The sequence below is a fragment of the Echiichthys vipera genome (genome assembly GCF_963691815.1).
Source record: "Echiichthys vipera genome assembly, chromosome: 16".
Classification (NCBI taxonomy): Eukaryota; Metazoa; Chordata; class Actinopteri; order Perciformes; family Trachinidae; genus Echiichthys; species Echiichthys vipera.
Window position 1 is genome coordinate 20656334 of NC_139841.1, and position 18793 is coordinate 20675126.

Below are 18793 nucleotides of genomic sequence, written 5' to 3' on the forward strand. Positions count from 1 at the left end.
TGAAAATATTTTTATTTGGAATTTGGGAGAAATGTTGTCAGTAGTTCATAGAATAAAACACAACTGTTCATTTTACTCAAACACATATAAATAGTAACATCAGAGCATCTCATCATTTTGCAGTGGTCTAAATTTATTCCAGAGCTGTAAATGTATATGCAAGCCGTTTTATCTTAAAACTTTGCTTCATGTCATACGTAAACAAAATTGTCATGAAAAATTTTGTCATTAAAAATCAATGGCAATGATCAATCTCAAGCCATTTCATGATATGATATTGCAGTCACATTTATATTGTTGAAAATATCCCAAAATCAATGAATAACTTTATAATATGAAGTGAGCAAGCTAGTTAAAGTGGAGGCACAGTTTAGAATGGGAGAAATAAATGAGCGTCTTTTTTATTTGAAGGTTTCCTTTTATTTATTCATTAAACTGCAAGTTTGACTTTGAAAAACTATTCCATTCAGAGTGAATATTCGACACAGTAAATGCATGAATCAATTCATGATTAACGAGGAAAACAATTTATTTTACTTACAAAACAAGGTATGGGAGGTTATTAAAAATCACTCGATTTAAAGAAGCGTTATTAAGTTAATTCATAGTTGCTCTCTATTATATTAATGGAATATTTACACTGTTTTAGATGCATTATACATATTTAGAGCTGTCAATCTGTCTTCTTATCTGCTGCTATAGTGGATCCGTTGGCAGTGGCCTCACCGTTGCTTTCAGGCTGAAACACATGAGAAACAAAATGTCTTTAAAAATGCTGTCGGCGACAACATACAGTCATGAAAGTGGCTCTGAAACTAAAAGCAGTTTCAGTCACGATTAGGTCAAGTCAACTTAACCCGCAAAATTCCATCACTTTGTTAAATATGAGGGAAGGCACATTCAGAGCGTCTGGAGGACCTGTTAGGTGAGTTGCAGAAATTGTTCCTTTGAAGAGACTGATTTTGAAGCATTTATCTGATATTCCTGCACTAGGGCAGGGCAATATGGTTAAGATTCATTCATTCATCTTCAACCACTTGTCCCTGTCGGGGTCGTGAGGGGGCTGGAGCAGATCCCAGCTGACATTGGCCGTGAGGTGGGGTACACCCTGGACAGGACGCCAGTCTATCACAGGGCACATAGAGACGAACAGAGACAGACAACCATTCACACCTTCGGGCAATTTTTAGAGTCATTGATTAACCTAACACCTGCACGTCTTTGGATTGTGGGAGGAAACCGGAGAAAACCCACGCACGGGGAGAACATGCAAACTCCACACAGAAGGGCTCCAGCCGGGATTTGAACCAGGAACCCTCTTGTTGTGATGCGACAGTGCTGACCACCACAGCAACACATTATGTAGAAAGAATGCTTCTTCTCTATTATGCTGTTATTCAACACACAATTTTGAACCCTACACAAATAAATAAATATATAAAGGAAAAAAAGGTTTCATTCATAAAATGGTGAAATGAAATTACTACTTGTCAATGAACTTACCTTGTGAATCCCATTACTCTTTTCACTATCTTTTTGGTCAGTGGCGGCAGTCTCCTGGACCGCTTTTTTGGTCCAGAACGTATTAATAATCGGTGAAATGAAAGGATAGAGGAAAGGCTCCAGGAACCGCTTGTAGACCCACAACAGGACGGGAATCACGATACAGGGAATGCAAACCATGACTATGGCTCAGACCGACGGCCCAAAACGAAGAAGCTGAAGCAGAGAAAGGACACAGTTATTGTCAAAATAATACGAATAATAATGCGCATCTATATAAGTTTCCACAGGGGAGTAAAACCTTTAATTGTCATATATTAAGAAGGTCAACATATATATTGATTTAATTGTCCAAGACATGTAACTAAACTTTCAGTGTGGATAAACCTACCATAAGAAAGACATTTAACTGATTTGAAAGGTTTGGTTAAAACCCTACACGTCTGTCTACAAGGCCATAAGTTATTACAAGTGTAGTTGACTGAATATTGATTACTGAGAACTTCAATGAAACGCCTATTCAATGTGATCATTTATCGTCTTTTAATGGAATCGTATTGTGAACACTTACACAATCTCAATTGATAATCAGGCACATACTAAGTCAAATTTCTCTGACACTCTGATGTGAAATATGTTACGCTTTTATTTTGCACTAACATTCTAAACAAATTAAAAGGAAATCCTCAGAATAAATAAAAAATAAGCTTTACCATTTGGTTATTTCAGACTGATTATTTATTGAATTACCAGAAAAATCCTATATTGTTATATATATCATTATAGGGATACGCTATCACCTATTTTTATACTCTATTACTGCACTATAATTCTGTTTACGTCTGCTCATTACACACATGTATCATGTCTGACCACATCTGAATCCAATCATTGTCCACTTACATCTTTTCTGCACTACAGTTCTGTTCATACCTGTTTTAACAGTCTACTGCATGTTTACATTATTTACATCATATACATCCGTTCACATGTCTGCTTACATCTGATACACGCATGTCTTTCTACATCTCACGCTGACGATGTTCTCTGTATCTAACCTGTACTAACACACTAACATCCTGACTCTTCTTTTACACTTTATTCTTGTTGTTAGTTAAAATGTTTTTGTATAGTTGCACTGTCGTTATTTGCTGCTCTGTGTGCCCTGAATTGCCCCCCGGGGACAAATAAAAAATTGAGAATTGAATAATGGGATAGAATATTTGAGAGTATAACAAGCAGAATTCAAGTGACTGTATCTAAAGTTAATTCTCCATACACTAATAGTAAACACCTCCCTCCACCACAAAGCGGTGAGGTTTTTCACCAGCGACATGTCAGTAAGCTGATGTTTAAGAGGCTAATGTTAAGGAAAAGAAGCAGAAGAAAGGCTCTCCTTTGCATCTTCAGTCGTCGACCTGTTTATTGAATTCTTGAGTATCCAGAGGACATTTTGTGTGTTGACTTCTTGTAACAATAATCTCCTTAGTTTTGGCAAAATACTTTATACACAAATATTGTTTCTTGTAAATAAGATGAATCTATACAAAAAATATGTAAAATGTTTTAAAATCGCAAAATTCCTACATCTGTAAGAGTATCTGTGTGCATAATTTCCTGATTGACCTCTTGTATTTAGAATTACTTTTATTTTATTATCCAATTTAGCTTTATCTAGTAATTTACTTATTCTTATTTTATGGAGCTGTTATTAATATCACTTCGCGTGGTTGTTTATACTGTATATAACTTGTATTAACTTGAATATGATGCATAAAAAAATTAATTAAAAAAAAACGTCATCAGTGACTGTTAGCTGTTGGCTACTGTTAGCTTCCTGCCACCGTCGCTCGGTGAACATAACAGGTATGAGGACCTTTAACTAACCCGCAGACTATACAACGTGCTGATTAAACACAGAGTTTAAACGGAGTAATGATTCTCACCTGTCTGGATGATGAAGACACCACTTTTGTCACGTATTGCCGCGGTATAGACAGGATATTTCTCGTGTGTTGTGGTCTCTGCTACTGCGAAAGCTCCAGAATGAGTTTACGCATGCGCAGAACCTATTTCCCATTTCCGAAGAAGCGGAAACGAGGCTAATAGAAGGAGGCTGGTTCACCAAAATGTCCCCGTCTGACATAACCTTCAAAGGATGGCGAATATATACATAAATGTATCAAATACAATATTTTCCAACCCAAGGCATACTGCGGACGCGACGGTGATTTTGTTTTTTCTTAAATTTTATTGAAAAGATTCAATTTTACATTACTTTTCTTACTTGTTCCAACGTTATGCACAGTGCTACAAGTGTATTTCTAAATCTAGAAATATTAATAACAAATTAAAATGTGAAAAGACAGTAAAACATAGAGAGAAGGAATGAAGAATAATAAAAACAAAAAATATATTCTCGTTCTATAACAGCGCACCAGAAGCCCAGATGTTACTGCGCATGTGTTATACCCCAAAACGCAGACATTTTTTAGGGTGACCCAGTCTCTTTCTACTAGCCTTGAGGGGAAAGCGGAAGTTGTTGTATACCGCGGCGCCTTTCTTCAAAACAACCAGATGAGTTTCTGAAATACAACTTTGTAAGTGACCGACCATCATTATAACGTTAACAGTAACATTTCTAAGAACATTTGTTTACCAGGGATGCTAGAAAATACATTACATGACGTTAAATTAGCTATTTACTTTGTTTTTAACTTAAATGTGGTGATGAGCTAGCTTCAAATCAGTCATTATAGAGCTAAAAGGAAATTTGTTGCGTGTTTTGTATAGTTTACAGTAACTGTTTTATAGTTTTCTTGCAGTACTTTACCTCCTGAAGATTTGCCGTCCAAACGTGTCCTTTTATTAAGTTCTGTGTGTCTTCATTTCAGCACCACAATGCCTCTGTCAACCCAGTCGCAAGCCGATGATGAACAATACGTTTTAGTGGCCAGTTTGGATAATGCTCGCAACCTGTCCAACATACTGAAAGCAATTACATTCAAAGACCATGCCATCTTCAGCGCCACACCCAACGGCCTGAAGGTCACTGTGGAGGACTCCAAATGTCTGCAAGCCAATGCCTTCATCCAGGTTGGTTGGCTTTACATTCAGTTCAATTTAATTACATTTTATCTATAGTGCCAAATCAGAAAGTTATCTCATGTCACTTTACATATAGAGTAGGTCTAGATCACACACTGACTTATATATGATTTACAGAGACTCAACAAATCCTCCATGAGCAGCAGCAAGTTGCACCATCTATAATAATAATAATCTTTAAACGTATATATATTTTTATTTTTCCAGCAATCTTTTGCACACAGACATGTCTTTTTATTCCAGGCTGAGATCTTTCAAGAGTACACCATAAGGGAAGATTCAGTGGGTTTTCAGGTCAACCTCACAGTTCTGCTGGACTGCCTCAATATCTTTGGAGGAAGCACAGTACCGGGTAAAGAAAAAGGAAGCAATAGATAAATAAACCAGATATAAATCTTTTTAAAACATAAATTTGTTCAACTTTTTAGCCATATTTAGACTATTAACCATCTTATTTATGACTAAACATTTTCATTATCTCCGTTGCGTGACGTTGCAGGAGTATCCACAGCCCTGCGGATGTGCTACAGGGGGTACGGTTACCCCCTGAGCCTGTTCCTGGAGGAGGGTGGTGTAGTAACTGTGTGCAAGATCAACACCCAAGAACCAGAAGAGCCAGTTGACTTTGAGTTCTGCAGCACCAACGTCACCAACAAGGTGGACAACAGAAGAGATACATTACTTTTTGGTTTCTTCCCAATGTCGCTTACTTTACAAACCCATTAGGAATGTATATGACAGCATCTGCAAGTTTTATGAAAACAATACATGACTGATTACTTCTCATGTACCTCTGGCTCTTTTCAAAGGTGATCCTGCAGTCAGAGAGTCTGAAGGAAGCCTTCTCTGAACTGGATATGACCAGTGAGGTGCTGCAGATCACCATGTCCCCCAGCCAGCCATACTTTAGGTGTGTTATCAAAACTGAACATATGAATGCCCCCGCTGTGGGATCAGTGAAGTTTATCTCATCTCTCTTACCAATCTTTTGGCTTCATTGTTTGCTTTGTCCTGCTCTACAGGTTGTCTACGTTTGGGAACTCTGGAAATGCCCATTATGATTATCCCAAAGACTCTGACATGATGGAGCTGTTCAAATGCAACAAGACACAAACCAACAGGTTAGCACAGAGGAATGATCTCATGGTTATAACCCTGAGATAGACTAGGGGAGCAAAAGATAGCAACAAGACCACCAGAAGAAGAAAATTATAAATATTTTAATTAATTACTATATACTTACTTATTGCTTTTCCTACTATCTAAATATGAAATGGGACCATCCAGCTGCTTCAGCTTGTTTTTTTTACACACTGTTCTACATTATGTCCACCTCGAGTACCACTAAGGAATACTCCCGTAATTAATGAGTTTTATTAAAGCTCCACCTTCTGTGCTGTCCTCTCTATTTAACTGTGACAGGTACAAGATGTCCCTGCTGAAGCCGTCCACCAAGGCCCTAGCTTTGTCCTGTAAAGTCTCTGTGAGGACAGACAGCAGGGGCTTCCTCTCTCTGCAGTACCTGGTCAGGAACGACGACGGGCAGATCTGCTTCGTAGAATATTACTGTTGTCCTGACGAGGAGGTGGAGGAGGATTGATTGGACTGTTGAATTCCCCTTTAAAGAAGCACCTTAACTTCAGTGGTGGCCAGTCGCTTTGAATGAGAAGGGAAAGTGTGCCGTAGGAGGCGCTACCAGCCAGTTGTGTGTCCAATGCTGACTTAATAGGCATAATGGAAAATGAACAGAGTGGGAAAGGTTACTTTTTTCAAACAAAATCACCTGGTTCATCATATGCCAACAGTCATTTAAGTGGAGCATTGCCACAGGATATGTGGAAAGCTAATGCCCCCTCCTGGTCTGGTCAGGTACCTGTGTGTAGTTAGAATGTCACAAGTACATACTTGCATAGATACATGGGGAAGTATTAACAGTTGCTGTATATTGTATTGTTAGCTATGGAGACCCAGGTATTTTTAGTACTAAATTCCTCGACATGCAACTCTACGAGCTCAGTCTGTAGCCCAAATTGTGGCAATGATCTGCTTACAGTATTTCATCTCTTTCTGGAGTTTCTGCCTTTTTTCCCCTTTGACACAGGCATTCAGCTGGACAGCCCATAAAATATTAGACATGGAACATGGATACATTTTCCTCAAATATCTAGTGAAGTGTGTGTACAGTAGCTCTGTATGTTTGTGTATGCTGACACCTTTGACGACCGTTTGTGTGGACAATGTATCAGCAGCAGACCGTAAGTTTGAATTGTTTTATTTTCATGACATAGAAAACAACTGTAGTCAACTCAATCAATAAACAAGTTTTTTTTTACACTGAAATATTTACTTTTATCAAAAGGGATGTGCATATATTGTTTGCACGTAAAAGCTGAGACCTTTACGACCAGCTATACTCTACACAATCCTCAGTGAGGGAGGGAGAAAAATATATAATGTGTGAATCCACAAACTATGGCAACAGATGATGAAAACGTGCGTATTTAAGATTCTCTTGTACTTAAAAGGCGGTGGTAATTAAATGACTTGTTGCACATTTAGTCTCTGTAACCTCACAAAAAGCTCATACTGATTCACTCAGAGTAATCAGGTCCATCCAGTTATCTGCGTGCCAGCCTTTGTCTTTTAAAAGCTTTGTGTTTGTTCTTCTTTGCCACCTTTGGCTGAGGTGCTTCTGTCTGGATGTGAACCGTTTTCTCATCAGCTGGTGTTACGAAGACGTCCGCTGTGATGTCTCTGACCACTTCCTCCTTTGCTTCAGCCCTCTTCATCTTCTGCATCTCCTTCACCATCTGCTTCTCACGCACTCTGGCTGCCGCCGCCAGTCGGATATCTCGCCGGTGCTGTGGGTGTGCAAGAGAAACGGTGACTTACGATCAGGAAAAAATGGGATGCATCACAGTAATACATCAGGGACACAATATGCTTACAATCTAAACTAGTATGCACTGGATTTTTACCATGTTAGGAGACTGGAAGTCTGGGTTTTCAAAGAGCGTAGGCCCTCCGAAGCTCCCCTGAAAGATCTTGATGAGGTTGAGAACAAAGCGAGGGCCGACCTCCACCAGCGAGGCATCCTCCTCAATGATCTGAACGTGCACAGGAAAAGAACATAAAAAATATCTTAACACTGAACCCACAACAGAAGAACGACTTAATATTTACCAAAAACAATGATAAGACTGAGAGGGACGGTGAAACATTACCTGGTAGTTTCTAAACCATATCCTGTTGTCTGCAATGGTGAACGTGAAGACGTGGTCTACAAAAGGCTGACTTTTCGGGTGGTAGCGTGGGGTGGAAAATGTCTGCAACAGTGAATGAGTACTTCCTTAAATAAAATGTAGATGAACATACTCAGCTTTTAAATAAAGTAAAGTTTGCTTATGGTTACATCCACTGCTGCATCAAACAATGTCCCCTGACACCGTCCGAGTCATATTACATGCAAAGACAATCTGGTCTTCTGTTGTGTGCTACATATGAGGAAGAGCGACTTTGGATCATGTCTGCTTTTGATCCATCGGACATTGTCAGAGAAAAACAGCGTTGTTTACAAACCTGGGTGAAGAGCTCCTTCAGTAAAGCAAAGTGGGGCTCCTTGTCAAATTTCTGTAAAAAAAACAAAAACAGCAGAGGAGACAAAAAAAGTTTAGCTTGTTCCGTTTGTGACAAGATCTTACCTTCATCGATCTATCAGCTGTCAACGTGCACAGATGCACATTTGAGACAGTTTGTCAAAGCAGCAGAGAAATACAAGGCCGCTTATTACTCAGACCAACAGGGTGCAGGTGTATATTTCTCACACTTTAAAACAATAATTAGTGTGCTGATGGAGTTAAATTGTCTGGTGTCATGTTAGAGTGGGATTACAGGTGGCACACAGCAGCCCATCTCTAAAATATAATCCAGATGGAATTATATTCTTGACAGAATAACTAACAGCATGTCTCCCTCTGACCCCTGCTACTCACAGGATCGAACGAGAGCAGCGGCCTGGATCCTTTGAGGCAGTTTCCTGTCATCTTGAGTTCGGCCAGTGTGTGAACTGTGAAGAAGACAATCATGTAAATCAGTTTTTTTTTTATTAAAGTATTTCTGATTATGATTCCCTCATTGCACATAACAAGGTTTTTACCCTAGAAAAGTTGACAGGCCCAGTGGCAAGTGTCTTTTTTTTAAGTTAGTGCTAAATACAGACTGGAAATTTGGAGTTCCAACTAAGTTGTCCCAATGTAACTGTAGTTTATAAGATGTCTTATGGCCAGGGTCTAGGCATGGCCAGGGTCAATATACACAAGGGGGAAACCCTGACAGGTGTTGGCTACTGAATTCCAGGATTGAAAGAGATTAGTAACTCACTGTTTTGAACAAGAAACTTTGCAGAAGGTCCATGAGGGCTGTTTGAAATCCTGTAAGGCAAGAACATTATTGCATTGAGCTTAAATGTGTTTTATAAAAACAAACACAAAGGCCAGCTTAAGGTGCAGAAAACATAAAGATATACTCACCACATGTAGAGGTCTTTCTTCTTCTTGGCCTCAAAAAAGAGGCATTTGTTGCAGTTTTTTATCTCACACACCTGTGAACAATTCAGATTCTTTAGTTATACTGCAATGCATGAAATTATATATACGGGGTTCCTACAACTTTTCCAAAGTCAGATTCAAGCACTTTTCAAGCATTTCACGGTAAATGTTCATGCTTTTCCAGCTACATAGAGCAGGGATCGACCGATATGGATTTTTTGGGACCGATGCTGATTTTTTTTCATCAGCCTTAGTCGATGACCGATACAGTTTTGATTTTCTTGAACCGATATTTGGAGCCAATATTACTTTTGCTCCCTCAATTTACATCATAAAAATTACACAATGGTGATTACAAATGTTACAGATCTCAATTTTTTTTAAAGAAACAGTTATTGAACTTAATAAAGGCGTCTCCAGCAACATGGAGCTGCCTGTGGACGCCTTTCTGTAAATAATGCCGGGAAAAAACTATCCAGCGCCCACCGATATTTGCGTTTTTTACATGTATCAGTATCGGCCAATGCTAGATGTATCGGTCAATCACCACCTTACAGCTGTGACATATTTGTATTCAGTTAAGTACTTAGCAGTCAGTATACTTATTATTGCACTTGTTCATGACATTAAATAAGACGTCATTGTCCTGTAAACAACCAACATGATGTCGAGAGAAAGCTTTCTACAGAAGGACGACAAAAGAAAACTAACGCGACTAAAAGACTTTAATGTAATCACCAACTATTTTGATCATCTGTTAATCATAAGGCCATTTTTCATGCAAAAATGTCAGAAAATACTGTATTCACTCTCTCAAATATGGAGATCTTTTATCCCTTTGATGTTTCATATATGCCATCCCATAAAACATACCATATCAAGCAGTTTCAAGCACTTTATGCAAAACCAAAGCACTTTTCCAACCTTGAAAACACCACACTAGAATCCAGATGTTTTCAAAGATTTCCAGCAGCCATACTAAGCCTGAATATAGTGTTACATTTTAAATTAACTCACCTCATTAATGACAAACAACTTGTCCTTTCTGTCCATCTTTGTATCTAACAGACAAACAGAAAGGCTTGTTATTATGGCAGTGGAATAAACAAAACGCTGCTCTGCTCAACAGAAGCAACAATGTGGTGACTCCACATTTAGATGGGTGAACTACTGTATGTGTATGATTGACACAAGGCACTAACCTGCTTTTGAATGAGGCATCATGGTCCTCAGGTCTTGCATCAAGTGTCTTGTTCTGAAGTTGATGCCTCTTGAGGAGAAAATGAGAACCCTTTCCTTGTTGGTCCATTTGCCCTGTTTCAAAACAATACAGTCCACAATGTCTTTACAAACAAAACACATTTATTATTATAGAGTTTAAAGCATTTCCTCGTTAATTACACATGGTCTCTTGGTTTTTAATAATAACCAGAAAATCCTGCTACCAACTCTCGTGGCTAATAACAAAACACGAGCATTTACCTTCGACACCGGAGCTGGAATGGTGACTTCATGTGTCTTCTCCTGTTCGCCTTCAGACGTTGCTTCGCTTACATCTGCTACAAACTTCACTTTCTTTGCCTTTTTGTTAGCAGAAGCCTGTCCTCCACGTTTTCTCTTGAACGCCGACATGTTTGCACCGAAGACTGCCGACACAAGTCTCGCGTTGCGTGGTTGCGTCCGACTCCAACAACACACGTGCGCACGGAGAGGATGGAGAGACCCCTGGCGGCGCGGCGGTGGTACTGCCCACGTCACCCCATCCAAAAACACACACGAAAATGATATTTTATTCATCAATCCTCAAAGCAATTTCAGTCAAAAAAAATCAATAATTTGATTCATTTTATGTTTTTTATTTTCTTTACATTTAAAGTGTACCCTTCACCAAAAAAATAAAATATATATATAATAATGTTAACGATTAAATTAAACCAGTGAACTCACCTCCACCTTCAACTCCATGTCAAGTAACTTAAATCAGTTTTAAGCAGATATTTACCTCCTCCCTCAACCCTCTAACATTTTGGACCAGAAAATTACGATCTCTAACTTCTTTAATTTAAAAAAAAATCTTTGTATTGTATTTATTTAGTTAACTGCTTATTTAAAACGTCACCACATTTCCTAAACTGCTTCAAAGCTCCGCTTAAACAATAACATCATGGTGAAGAACTGCTGAAGCCTGTCTTTACGTTTACATTTTCATTGTGTCTGCCTTAAAGTATTCTTACAAAAAAGAAAAACAATCACATGAATAGGTGGCCTGTTTATATTGTTTATGGTTTAAATGCAAGTAGGATGCAAGTCTCCCTGTCACCACCAGAGGGCATCATAGTGTGATCACTAATGATAGGAAAAAGACATCACTTATTATCTACAGTTAGAGACTGGTTAATTGGAACGGGATGGAAGTGGTAGTCAATGTGCATTGTGATACATTATAATATACATTATAATTTAGTACATTTATATATATATTCATTTCATTTCAGTGTCCCTTGTCCCTGGACTTTTTATCACCACATTGAAGAGAAGAGTCCAATTATATATCTATTTTATTTATATTTATTGCACAATCACAAAGGCATACATCATATTCATAATAATATAAGTTATATACAATATCAACAACCAAACCAGTGACATCAATAACAGATACGGAAAAATAAGAACATGTTAAAAGAGTATAAGCCCAGTAGAGCTCTGAGATCAGCCCCAACTGTGAGCATTTTTAAATCAGCATTTCTCTTCCCATGTGCTTACAGCTTGCCAGACCTCTCAGATCATCTGGGACAGGTCTGCTCCGTGTCCCCAGAGTCAGGACCAAACATGGAGAGGCAGCATTCAGTTTTTATGCACCACATATCTGGAGCAAACCTCCGGACAACTGCAGATCTGCTACAAGTCTGAGTTCTTTTAAATTAAGACCGAAGACTTTCCTGTTTGCGTGTTTGTTTACTTTTCAGTAAACCACACTGTAACTAATGTAACTGTAACTGTCTTCTATATGTTTTAAATTACCTTTTGTGTGTTTTAAATCTTTTATATGTTATTAATGACCTTTCATGTGTTTTGAATATTCAATATTTTTTAAATTGCCCTTTGTGTGTTTTAAATCTTGTATATGTTTATACGTTTGTTTCTCCCAATGCTTTTAATGTTTTATATAAAGGACTTTCAATTACCTTGTTGTTGACTTGTGCTATACAAATAAACATGCCTTGCCTTGCTTATAGCTGAGCTACTTTAAACTTGATCTCATCTCATCTTCATCCCCTTATCCGGGGTCGGGTCGCGGAGGCAGCAGCTTTAGCAGGGGACCCCATACTTCCCTTTCCCGGGCCACATTAACCAGCTCTAACTGGGGGATCCCAAGGCGTTCCCAGGCCAGTGTGGAGATATAATCTCTCCACCTAGTCCTGGGTCTTCCCCGAGGCCTCCTCCCAGCTGGACGTGCCTGGAACACCTCCCTAGGGAGGCGCCCAGGGGGCATCCTTACTAGATGCCCGAACCACTGGCTCCTTTCAAAAAAATTTTAACTTTATCTATTTTATTTAATTTTACTTTTTTTATTCTTCTTTGCTCCTGTTTTTAACTGTTTTTTTGTCTTTGCTGTTTGTATTGCCTTGCCTTATTCCGAACTGTAGAGGGCAGCAACAAGCAGCTGTAGCTTCAAGTTTACAGAAATTATAGAGTAAGGAAGATAAACTCTCGCGATATTTAGTTGGGTCTATGCCGAGAGTCCCAAAGACCGGTCGTAAACGAACCGTAATTTATTGTACAAAAGCTGTTAGTCTGTGATGATGGACGTTTTATTTATATTTCAATAAGTAATGCCAAAACATAATTATATCGTCTTCTCTAATATACATGAGAAGTCTGGCTCCTTTAAGCGATAGAATAAAGATGCCGCACTTAGCTACATGCTAAAGTTAGCTTCGTGTGGGGCAACGTGAAGAGCAGCTTTACAGAGTATTTATTATCCGAGGGTCAGGTTTGTCTTCGCAGTTAGGTCACAATGAAGTGTCACTACGAAATCTTGGGCGTGAAACGAGACGCGGGAGATGATGATCTGAAGAAAGCGTATCGCAAATTAGCATTGAAATGGCATCCAGGTAAGTTGCTGTAGAAGAAGCCTTATGATGTGAAAGTATCTGAATTAACACTCAAGTTAAAGTAACAATTCTTAAGTTACTCCATCATAATCATGTGAAAAAAAGTGTTAAAAGTGAATAGTAACTCAGCCTTATGTGTCATAGTGTGAGACTACATTATGATGGTATATTATATATATTATAAGTATATTATATATATGGTATTGGCTAATGTAATGTCCTCAAAAAGGTATGTAATACATTAAAACCTTTCAAGCGAGTACACCTGCCAGTTAAGAGTAAAGATAATATATATATAACATTTATCTTTACATCTAAGTATGGAGTTATACAGGTAATGTATATAGCTTTCCAAATAATTGTACTATCTGCAACAAATTGTTACATATTGATTACATTGTACATTGAAAATTGTAACAACGTTATGCTCTATGCTGCTTTGTGCTGGTATATTCCTTTTACTTGTACTTTTACTAATCCTTTGCATCATGCAATGCTGTAAACTCGAACCTTACAAGATTATAAATAAAGCTTTGAGTGATGTTTTTCACTCTAACAATAGCTGCGTGTTTCTGTGTGAAATTTCCAGATAAAAACTTGGACAATGCTGAGGATGCGGCCGAGCACTTCAAGTTGATTCAAGCAGCCTATGATGTCCTGGGTGATCCACAGGAGAGAGCTTGGTGTGTACACATTCATTTCACCATGTGCGAAGCCTCTGACTCTCAATATCTGTACAATTTTTATGTACAAACTGTGTGGGTTCGCTAAGTATGCCTTAGTTTGATGCCCATGTCTCCTTCTGTGTGGCAGGTATGACAATCACAGGGATGCTCTTCTGAAAGGTGGAGTCAGTGGAGATTATGAAGATGACAGCATTGACCTGCTGCAGTACTTCACGGTCACCTGCTACTCTGGGTTTGGAGATGATGAAAAGGTTAGTGTTTGTGGTCATGGGTGAGGATCATGATGCTCAATCTGAGATGGCTTCAAACATCCTTGGAGTCTGATTTTGTGATAAATTAATTAGCATAGCCTGATCGCTTCTATATGTTGTCTATGTTTCATGCTGAGGAGTGCCAGAAAAGAAAAACTACTATTGTTAAGTCGTACGTTTCTAAGTATGAATGACCTAGAAATGGAATCTTAAACTCAGAACACATACCACACAACAAAATCGGCATGTCTCCTGATTTAAAAAGTCACAACTAAATAAAAGGCCAGACTGTCTGGATTGTTGGATTATTGTACAAGTAAGATGAAGGAGAAATGAGATTATCAGAGGGCAGATAAAAAGCACTGACAACATGAACCCCAGTGGCAAAAATGTGTGCAAGCTGGAAACAAAGCCCCGCTTGAAAAACAAGACAGCTTTCGTTGTTTAAGTTGATGCTGGCAGCTTCATCCTTTGAAGGATTTTGGGGAAATTCTTTGTGCATCTCAGAACATTTATTTCCTCATGTGTTATTCCCTCTTGCTTTATCCACTCTGTCTCTCTCCCTTAGGGCTTTTACACAGTCTACAGGAATCTCTTTGAGTCCATTGTTAAGGAGGAGATGGAGCAGGCCAAGGTGGAAGATGACGATGATGAGGACGAGTTTCCTCCTTTTGGAGACTCTCAAAGTGACTATGATACCGTAAGCCAGCACCACACTTAAAACACTTATCTCGAAGTTCTGTCTCTGTTGGATGATGTAAGAGCTTTTTATATCATTCGATTACATGAGTAAAATAGTAAGCTTTAGGACTGAGTAAAAATAAAAACTAAAGAGCAACAAGACTAAAGTATCGATAGTGAACCAGAAAGATTTTTAGTCGGCTGGTGTACTTATTCTATTTCGTTTCTATTTCCGTATTACAGGTAGTGCACAAGTTTTACGGCTACTGGCAGAGCTTCTGCACTCGTAAAAACTTTGCCTGGAAGGAGGAATATGACACAAGACAGGCCTCCAACCGCTGGGAGAAAAGGGCCATGGAGAAGGACAACAAGAAGACCAGAGACAAGGCTCGAAAAGAGCGCAACGAGCTTGTGCGGCAACTCGTGGCCTTTGTTCGCAAGCGTGACCGCCGTGTGCAGGCCCATAGGAAGCTTGTGGAGGAGCAGAACGCTGAGAAGACCAAGAAGGTGGAGGAGCTGAGGCGGAAACAGAAGCTCAGTCACGCCAAGTAAATAGATCATGGATAGTTTGGTAAATGTGACACTTATTTTTCTCTATTTCTTCCTCATACTCATAATACTCTTACTGCGTTTCCATCCCAGACTGGCAGAGGAGTACAAGGAGCAGAGCTGGGCGGCCATGTCTGAGCTCGAGAAGGAGCTGCAGCAGATGGAGGCTCAGTACGGAGAGGAGTTTGGAGATGCATCAGAGAGTGAGGAAGAAGAGCTGGATGTGGAAACACAGGAGAAGAACATCGAAGAGGGAGGGGGTCAGTGAGACGGTGTTTGAGATTTAAGCTTAATTTATCCCTGTGTGTTTGTGTTTGTGTTATTTTTCCAATGCATCTATATTTATTCACAGATGCAGAGCAGCCTGATGGAGAGGAACTGACACTGGATGATTATTATGATGGTCTGTACTGCCCCGCCTGCGACAAATCCTTCAAATCCGATAAAGCGTGAGTAACCTCATACCCATGGATCTACAGTACATGCTAATTTCCCTCAATAAGCAGTGAATGATTTTTCGTGGGTGAAAGTGTGAAAGATATTTTTGTCCAAAGTGTTAATAAAACAGTAGGTGTGATGTGACTGAATCACGTCCTGGTGTAAATGACAGAAAGGATATGAGACTAAAATCTTACTTTCATTACTGAATGATTGACATTGTGGACTTCATGTGCTACAAGCTTATGTTCTTATTTTCTTTTCTCTGTTGTGAAGGGATTTTTGTTACCAACAATGAGTCTGAACAATGGGGAAAAACTTTAAAAGTCAAGCTTGCATTGGAGTTTTTATTTGTGCCATTTTTTTTCTTACTCTTTACTCTGTAGTTATGCACACGTCAGACAAATAATGCCGTTAAAATGGTTAATATCTGTGCATTTAATCCCTAAAACCTTTGGAACATTGGTGACATTAATACAAATTGGTAAATGGCATTAAACCACGTTTTTTTCTCCATTCATTGCTTTCATTTCCTCTGTAAAGTATGAAAAACCATGAAAAATCCAAAAAGCACCGGGAGATGGTGGCTTTTCTACGGCAACAGCTGGAAGAGGAAGATGAGTCACTTGGTTTGAACCTTAATGGAAAGGATGGAGAGGAGGAGGAGGAGGAGGACGAAGACGAGGAGGAGGAAGACAAGCCAAAGCAGAGGTGTGGAGTTGACTTACTTTTCCCCTAGTTGTCAGGGTGGTTAGAATGTGTTGACACATCAGAATATTACACCTGACATTTTTCCTTCGCTTTCACAGGCTTTCCAAAAAGCAAAAGAGGAAAAAGAAGCAGCAGAAAGTAGTACAGGTGAGTCGTTTCTATTTTTCTTTCAGACACTGTGCCTTGTTTAGGGTGAAGTGAACCTTTCTTATAAGCTATCAATGATCTGCTTCTCCATAGCAAAGTGCACCGGAGGAAGAGGAGGAGGAGAAACCAACACTAACCACATGTGAGGAGGAAGCCCCCGAGAAGTCAGAGACCCCGACAGAGCCTGAGAAGCAGGATGAACCCACTCCCACAGAGGTCAAGAGGTCAGTCCAGTTCACCACTTAGTCTGACCTTGTCTGTCAGTGGTTTGGTGCTGAAGAGTTTATTGGAGCTTTTTCGCTGGATACAACTGCATGTTGGCAGTGAGCTTGATGGGGGTTTGTGGGTTGTAAAACCGGAACATTGAGTTGAAAGATAAAGATGAGGTGAAATGCACAGTCAGGTAATAAACCTACAAAAATGCCGATGATTCTGTAGAGAAGGACTAGCAAGAACTCTCTCTGCTTGGTGTGAAAAATTGGACTTGCTACTGTCTCTGCGTTGGCGGACAGCTGCAGACTTGTAGCAGTCACAGTGTTGCGTGCGTGCCCGGCAGGTACATGTCCGCAGCTGTGCAATGATGAAGAACATATGTCCGAGCTCGTCACCACTATGGCCGATTAAACCCACCAGTCCTCATCGATATAGTGGCATGTGTCGGCCGTTGCGAGCGCTGTCCAGCGGTTAGTCTTGAAAGCCATGAACTCGGCAGAAAAAAATAACTTAAAACACAACTTGCTAGTGCAGAGTTGTTACTAGCAGGTTAAGTAGCAGTTAAGAAATATGTTGTATCGTCTCCCTTTCTTTTAGCTTGCAACAAACCTTTTTTTTTTTATTACTATCTTTCTCTTTTTTATGTTCAACTATTTAACTGATATTATCATTCAAAATTCTTAATGTCTCTTAATGATTAAACAGTAAATTATTCCCAACATGAGTTATTTGAGTTTTAAATGTAACGGTGAGAATGTGGTTTTTACTTATCTGTCATCTAAATGTTGCCTCATCAGCTCTGGGAAGACAAAAGGAAAGAAGGGAGGAGGAAAAGACAAAGTGAAGAATGTCAAGTCTAATACAGAAGACCAGTGTGCTGAGGTGTGTACAGTTCATCTAAATACATTTTATTATTATTATTTGCCAACCCTTTGATTTAGCAAAAATAACCCTCTTACATTATTTACTGTAAGAAAATGATCCATGCTTCTATTGTGTAATCACATATCCCCATTTCCATCTCTAGAAGGAAGTAAACCTCTACTGTGTGACCTGCAGCAGTGAGTTCTCCACAAGAAACAAGTTGTTTGACCATCTGAAGAGCAGCGGTCACGCCAGCGCTCTTTCCTCAAACGCTCCTCACGGCTCCATGAACAAGAGCAAAAAAGACAAGAAGAAGAACAGATAGCACATCTTCATCAAGGCGGATGAACCTGAAAAAAAAATGGGACTCGGCAGGGACACGGTAAACTCTGAGAGGTCTCCCGAGAGGAAGATAAACAAAAAGAAGCCTTTGAAAGTGGACTTTTAATGGACTGGTTGGCTGACCGAGAGCGGATAGTTGTTATTTTTTAATTACACAAGAATCCAGTTCAGTGAGATGGTTGATTATGTATGTGTGAGCGATTGTGTTTCTTTCATGAGTCTTCCAGATTGGAATGATTTAAAAGTTGTCAGTACTTTTCCCAGTAACTTATGAACGTCTGTGCTGATAAACCAGTGGAGAACAAACATACAGGATGTGCATAGGATACACTCTGTTAGCAGATCTGTTACCGTTTGTCATGAAGAGCCCTGTAGTGGTATTACTGCATCATAAGAATAAAGGTGATACTGCACGTTGATATTTATACACCAACTCTGTAAGGATTTGCGTTAATGCCTCTGGCTGTAACCATTTCTAACAATAAACCACTTTCTGTTGGAAATCTGTGTAAAACATGCACCTGTACCTTTCATATGTTTTTTTTATTGGTGACGCATACAAACAAAATGACATATTAAAGCACATATCAAATTATTACCCTCTGCAAAGCTATGATAAAGACCAATGTTGATTC

The 18793-nt window shown here is 39.2% G+C and overlaps 4 protein-coding genes across 5 annotated transcripts; 2 read left to right on the top strand and 2 right to left on the bottom strand.

Moving 5' to 3' along the window:
* Positions 1 to 462: 462 nt before the first annotated feature.
* Positions 463 to 3540, bottom strand: c21h18orf32 (chromosome 21 C18orf32 homolog). Its single transcript, XM_083929345.1, has 3 exons — positions 3450 to 3540; positions 1504 to 1719; positions 463 to 739 (listed from the first exon to the last, which is right to left on the bottom strand). The coding sequence occupies exons 2-3, from the start codon at positions 1681 to 1683 to the stop codon at positions 674 to 676; spliced, it is 246 nt and encodes an 81-aa protein (XP_083785471.1). The 5' UTR covers positions 1684 to 1719; positions 3450 to 3540; the 3' UTR covers positions 463 to 673.
* Positions 3541 to 4404: 864 nt separating this feature from the next.
* On the top strand, positions 4405 to 6812 carry rad1 (RAD1 homolog (S. pombe); the record flags this gene model as incomplete). Its single annotated transcript, XM_083930359.1, has 6 exons — positions 4405 to 4599; positions 4855 to 4963; positions 5111 to 5268; positions 5421 to 5521; positions 5634 to 5732; positions 6034 to 6812. The coding sequence occupies 6 exons, from the start codon at positions 4405 to 4407 to the stop codon at positions 6209 to 6211; spliced, it is 840 nt and encodes a 279-aa protein (XP_083786485.1). The 3' UTR covers positions 6212 to 6812.
* A 140-nt stretch (positions 6813 to 6952) lies between these two features.
* bxdc2 (brix domain containing 2) lies at positions 6953 to 10790 on the bottom strand (the record flags this gene model as incomplete). Its single annotated transcript, XM_083929981.1, has 10 exons — positions 6953 to 7472; positions 7590 to 7718; positions 7836 to 7937; positions 8191 to 8241; positions 8604 to 8677; positions 8992 to 9041; positions 9141 to 9211; positions 10176 to 10219; positions 10361 to 10472; positions 10641 to 10790. The coding sequence occupies 10 exons, from the start codon at positions 10788 to 10790 to the stop codon at positions 7230 to 7232; spliced, it is 1026 nt and encodes a 341-aa protein (XP_083786107.1). The 3' UTR covers positions 6953 to 7229.
* A 2111-nt stretch (positions 10791 to 12901) lies between these two features.
* Positions 12902 to 18639, top strand: dnajc21 (DnaJ heat shock protein family (Hsp40) member C21). 2 transcript variants are annotated; one of them, XM_083929417.1, is made up of 12 exons: positions 12902 to 13276; positions 13866 to 13959; positions 14090 to 14213; positions 14782 to 14913; positions 15138 to 15442; positions 15537 to 15703; positions 15796 to 15892; positions 16425 to 16592; positions 16691 to 16739; positions 16833 to 16963; positions 17750 to 17834; positions 17980 to 18639. In XM_083929417.1, the coding sequence occupies exons 1-12, from the start codon at positions 13180 to 13182 to the stop codon at positions 18139 to 18141; spliced, it is 1611 nt and encodes a 536-aa protein (XP_083785543.1). In that variant the 5' UTR covers positions 12902 to 13179; the 3' UTR covers positions 18142 to 18639. The 2 variants fall into 2 exon arrangements, with proteins under 2 accessions (XP_083785543.1, XP_083785544.1); XM_083929418.1 differs by having other exon boundaries at positions 15802 to 15892.
* The last annotated feature ends 154 nt before the right edge of the window (positions 18640 to 18793 follow it).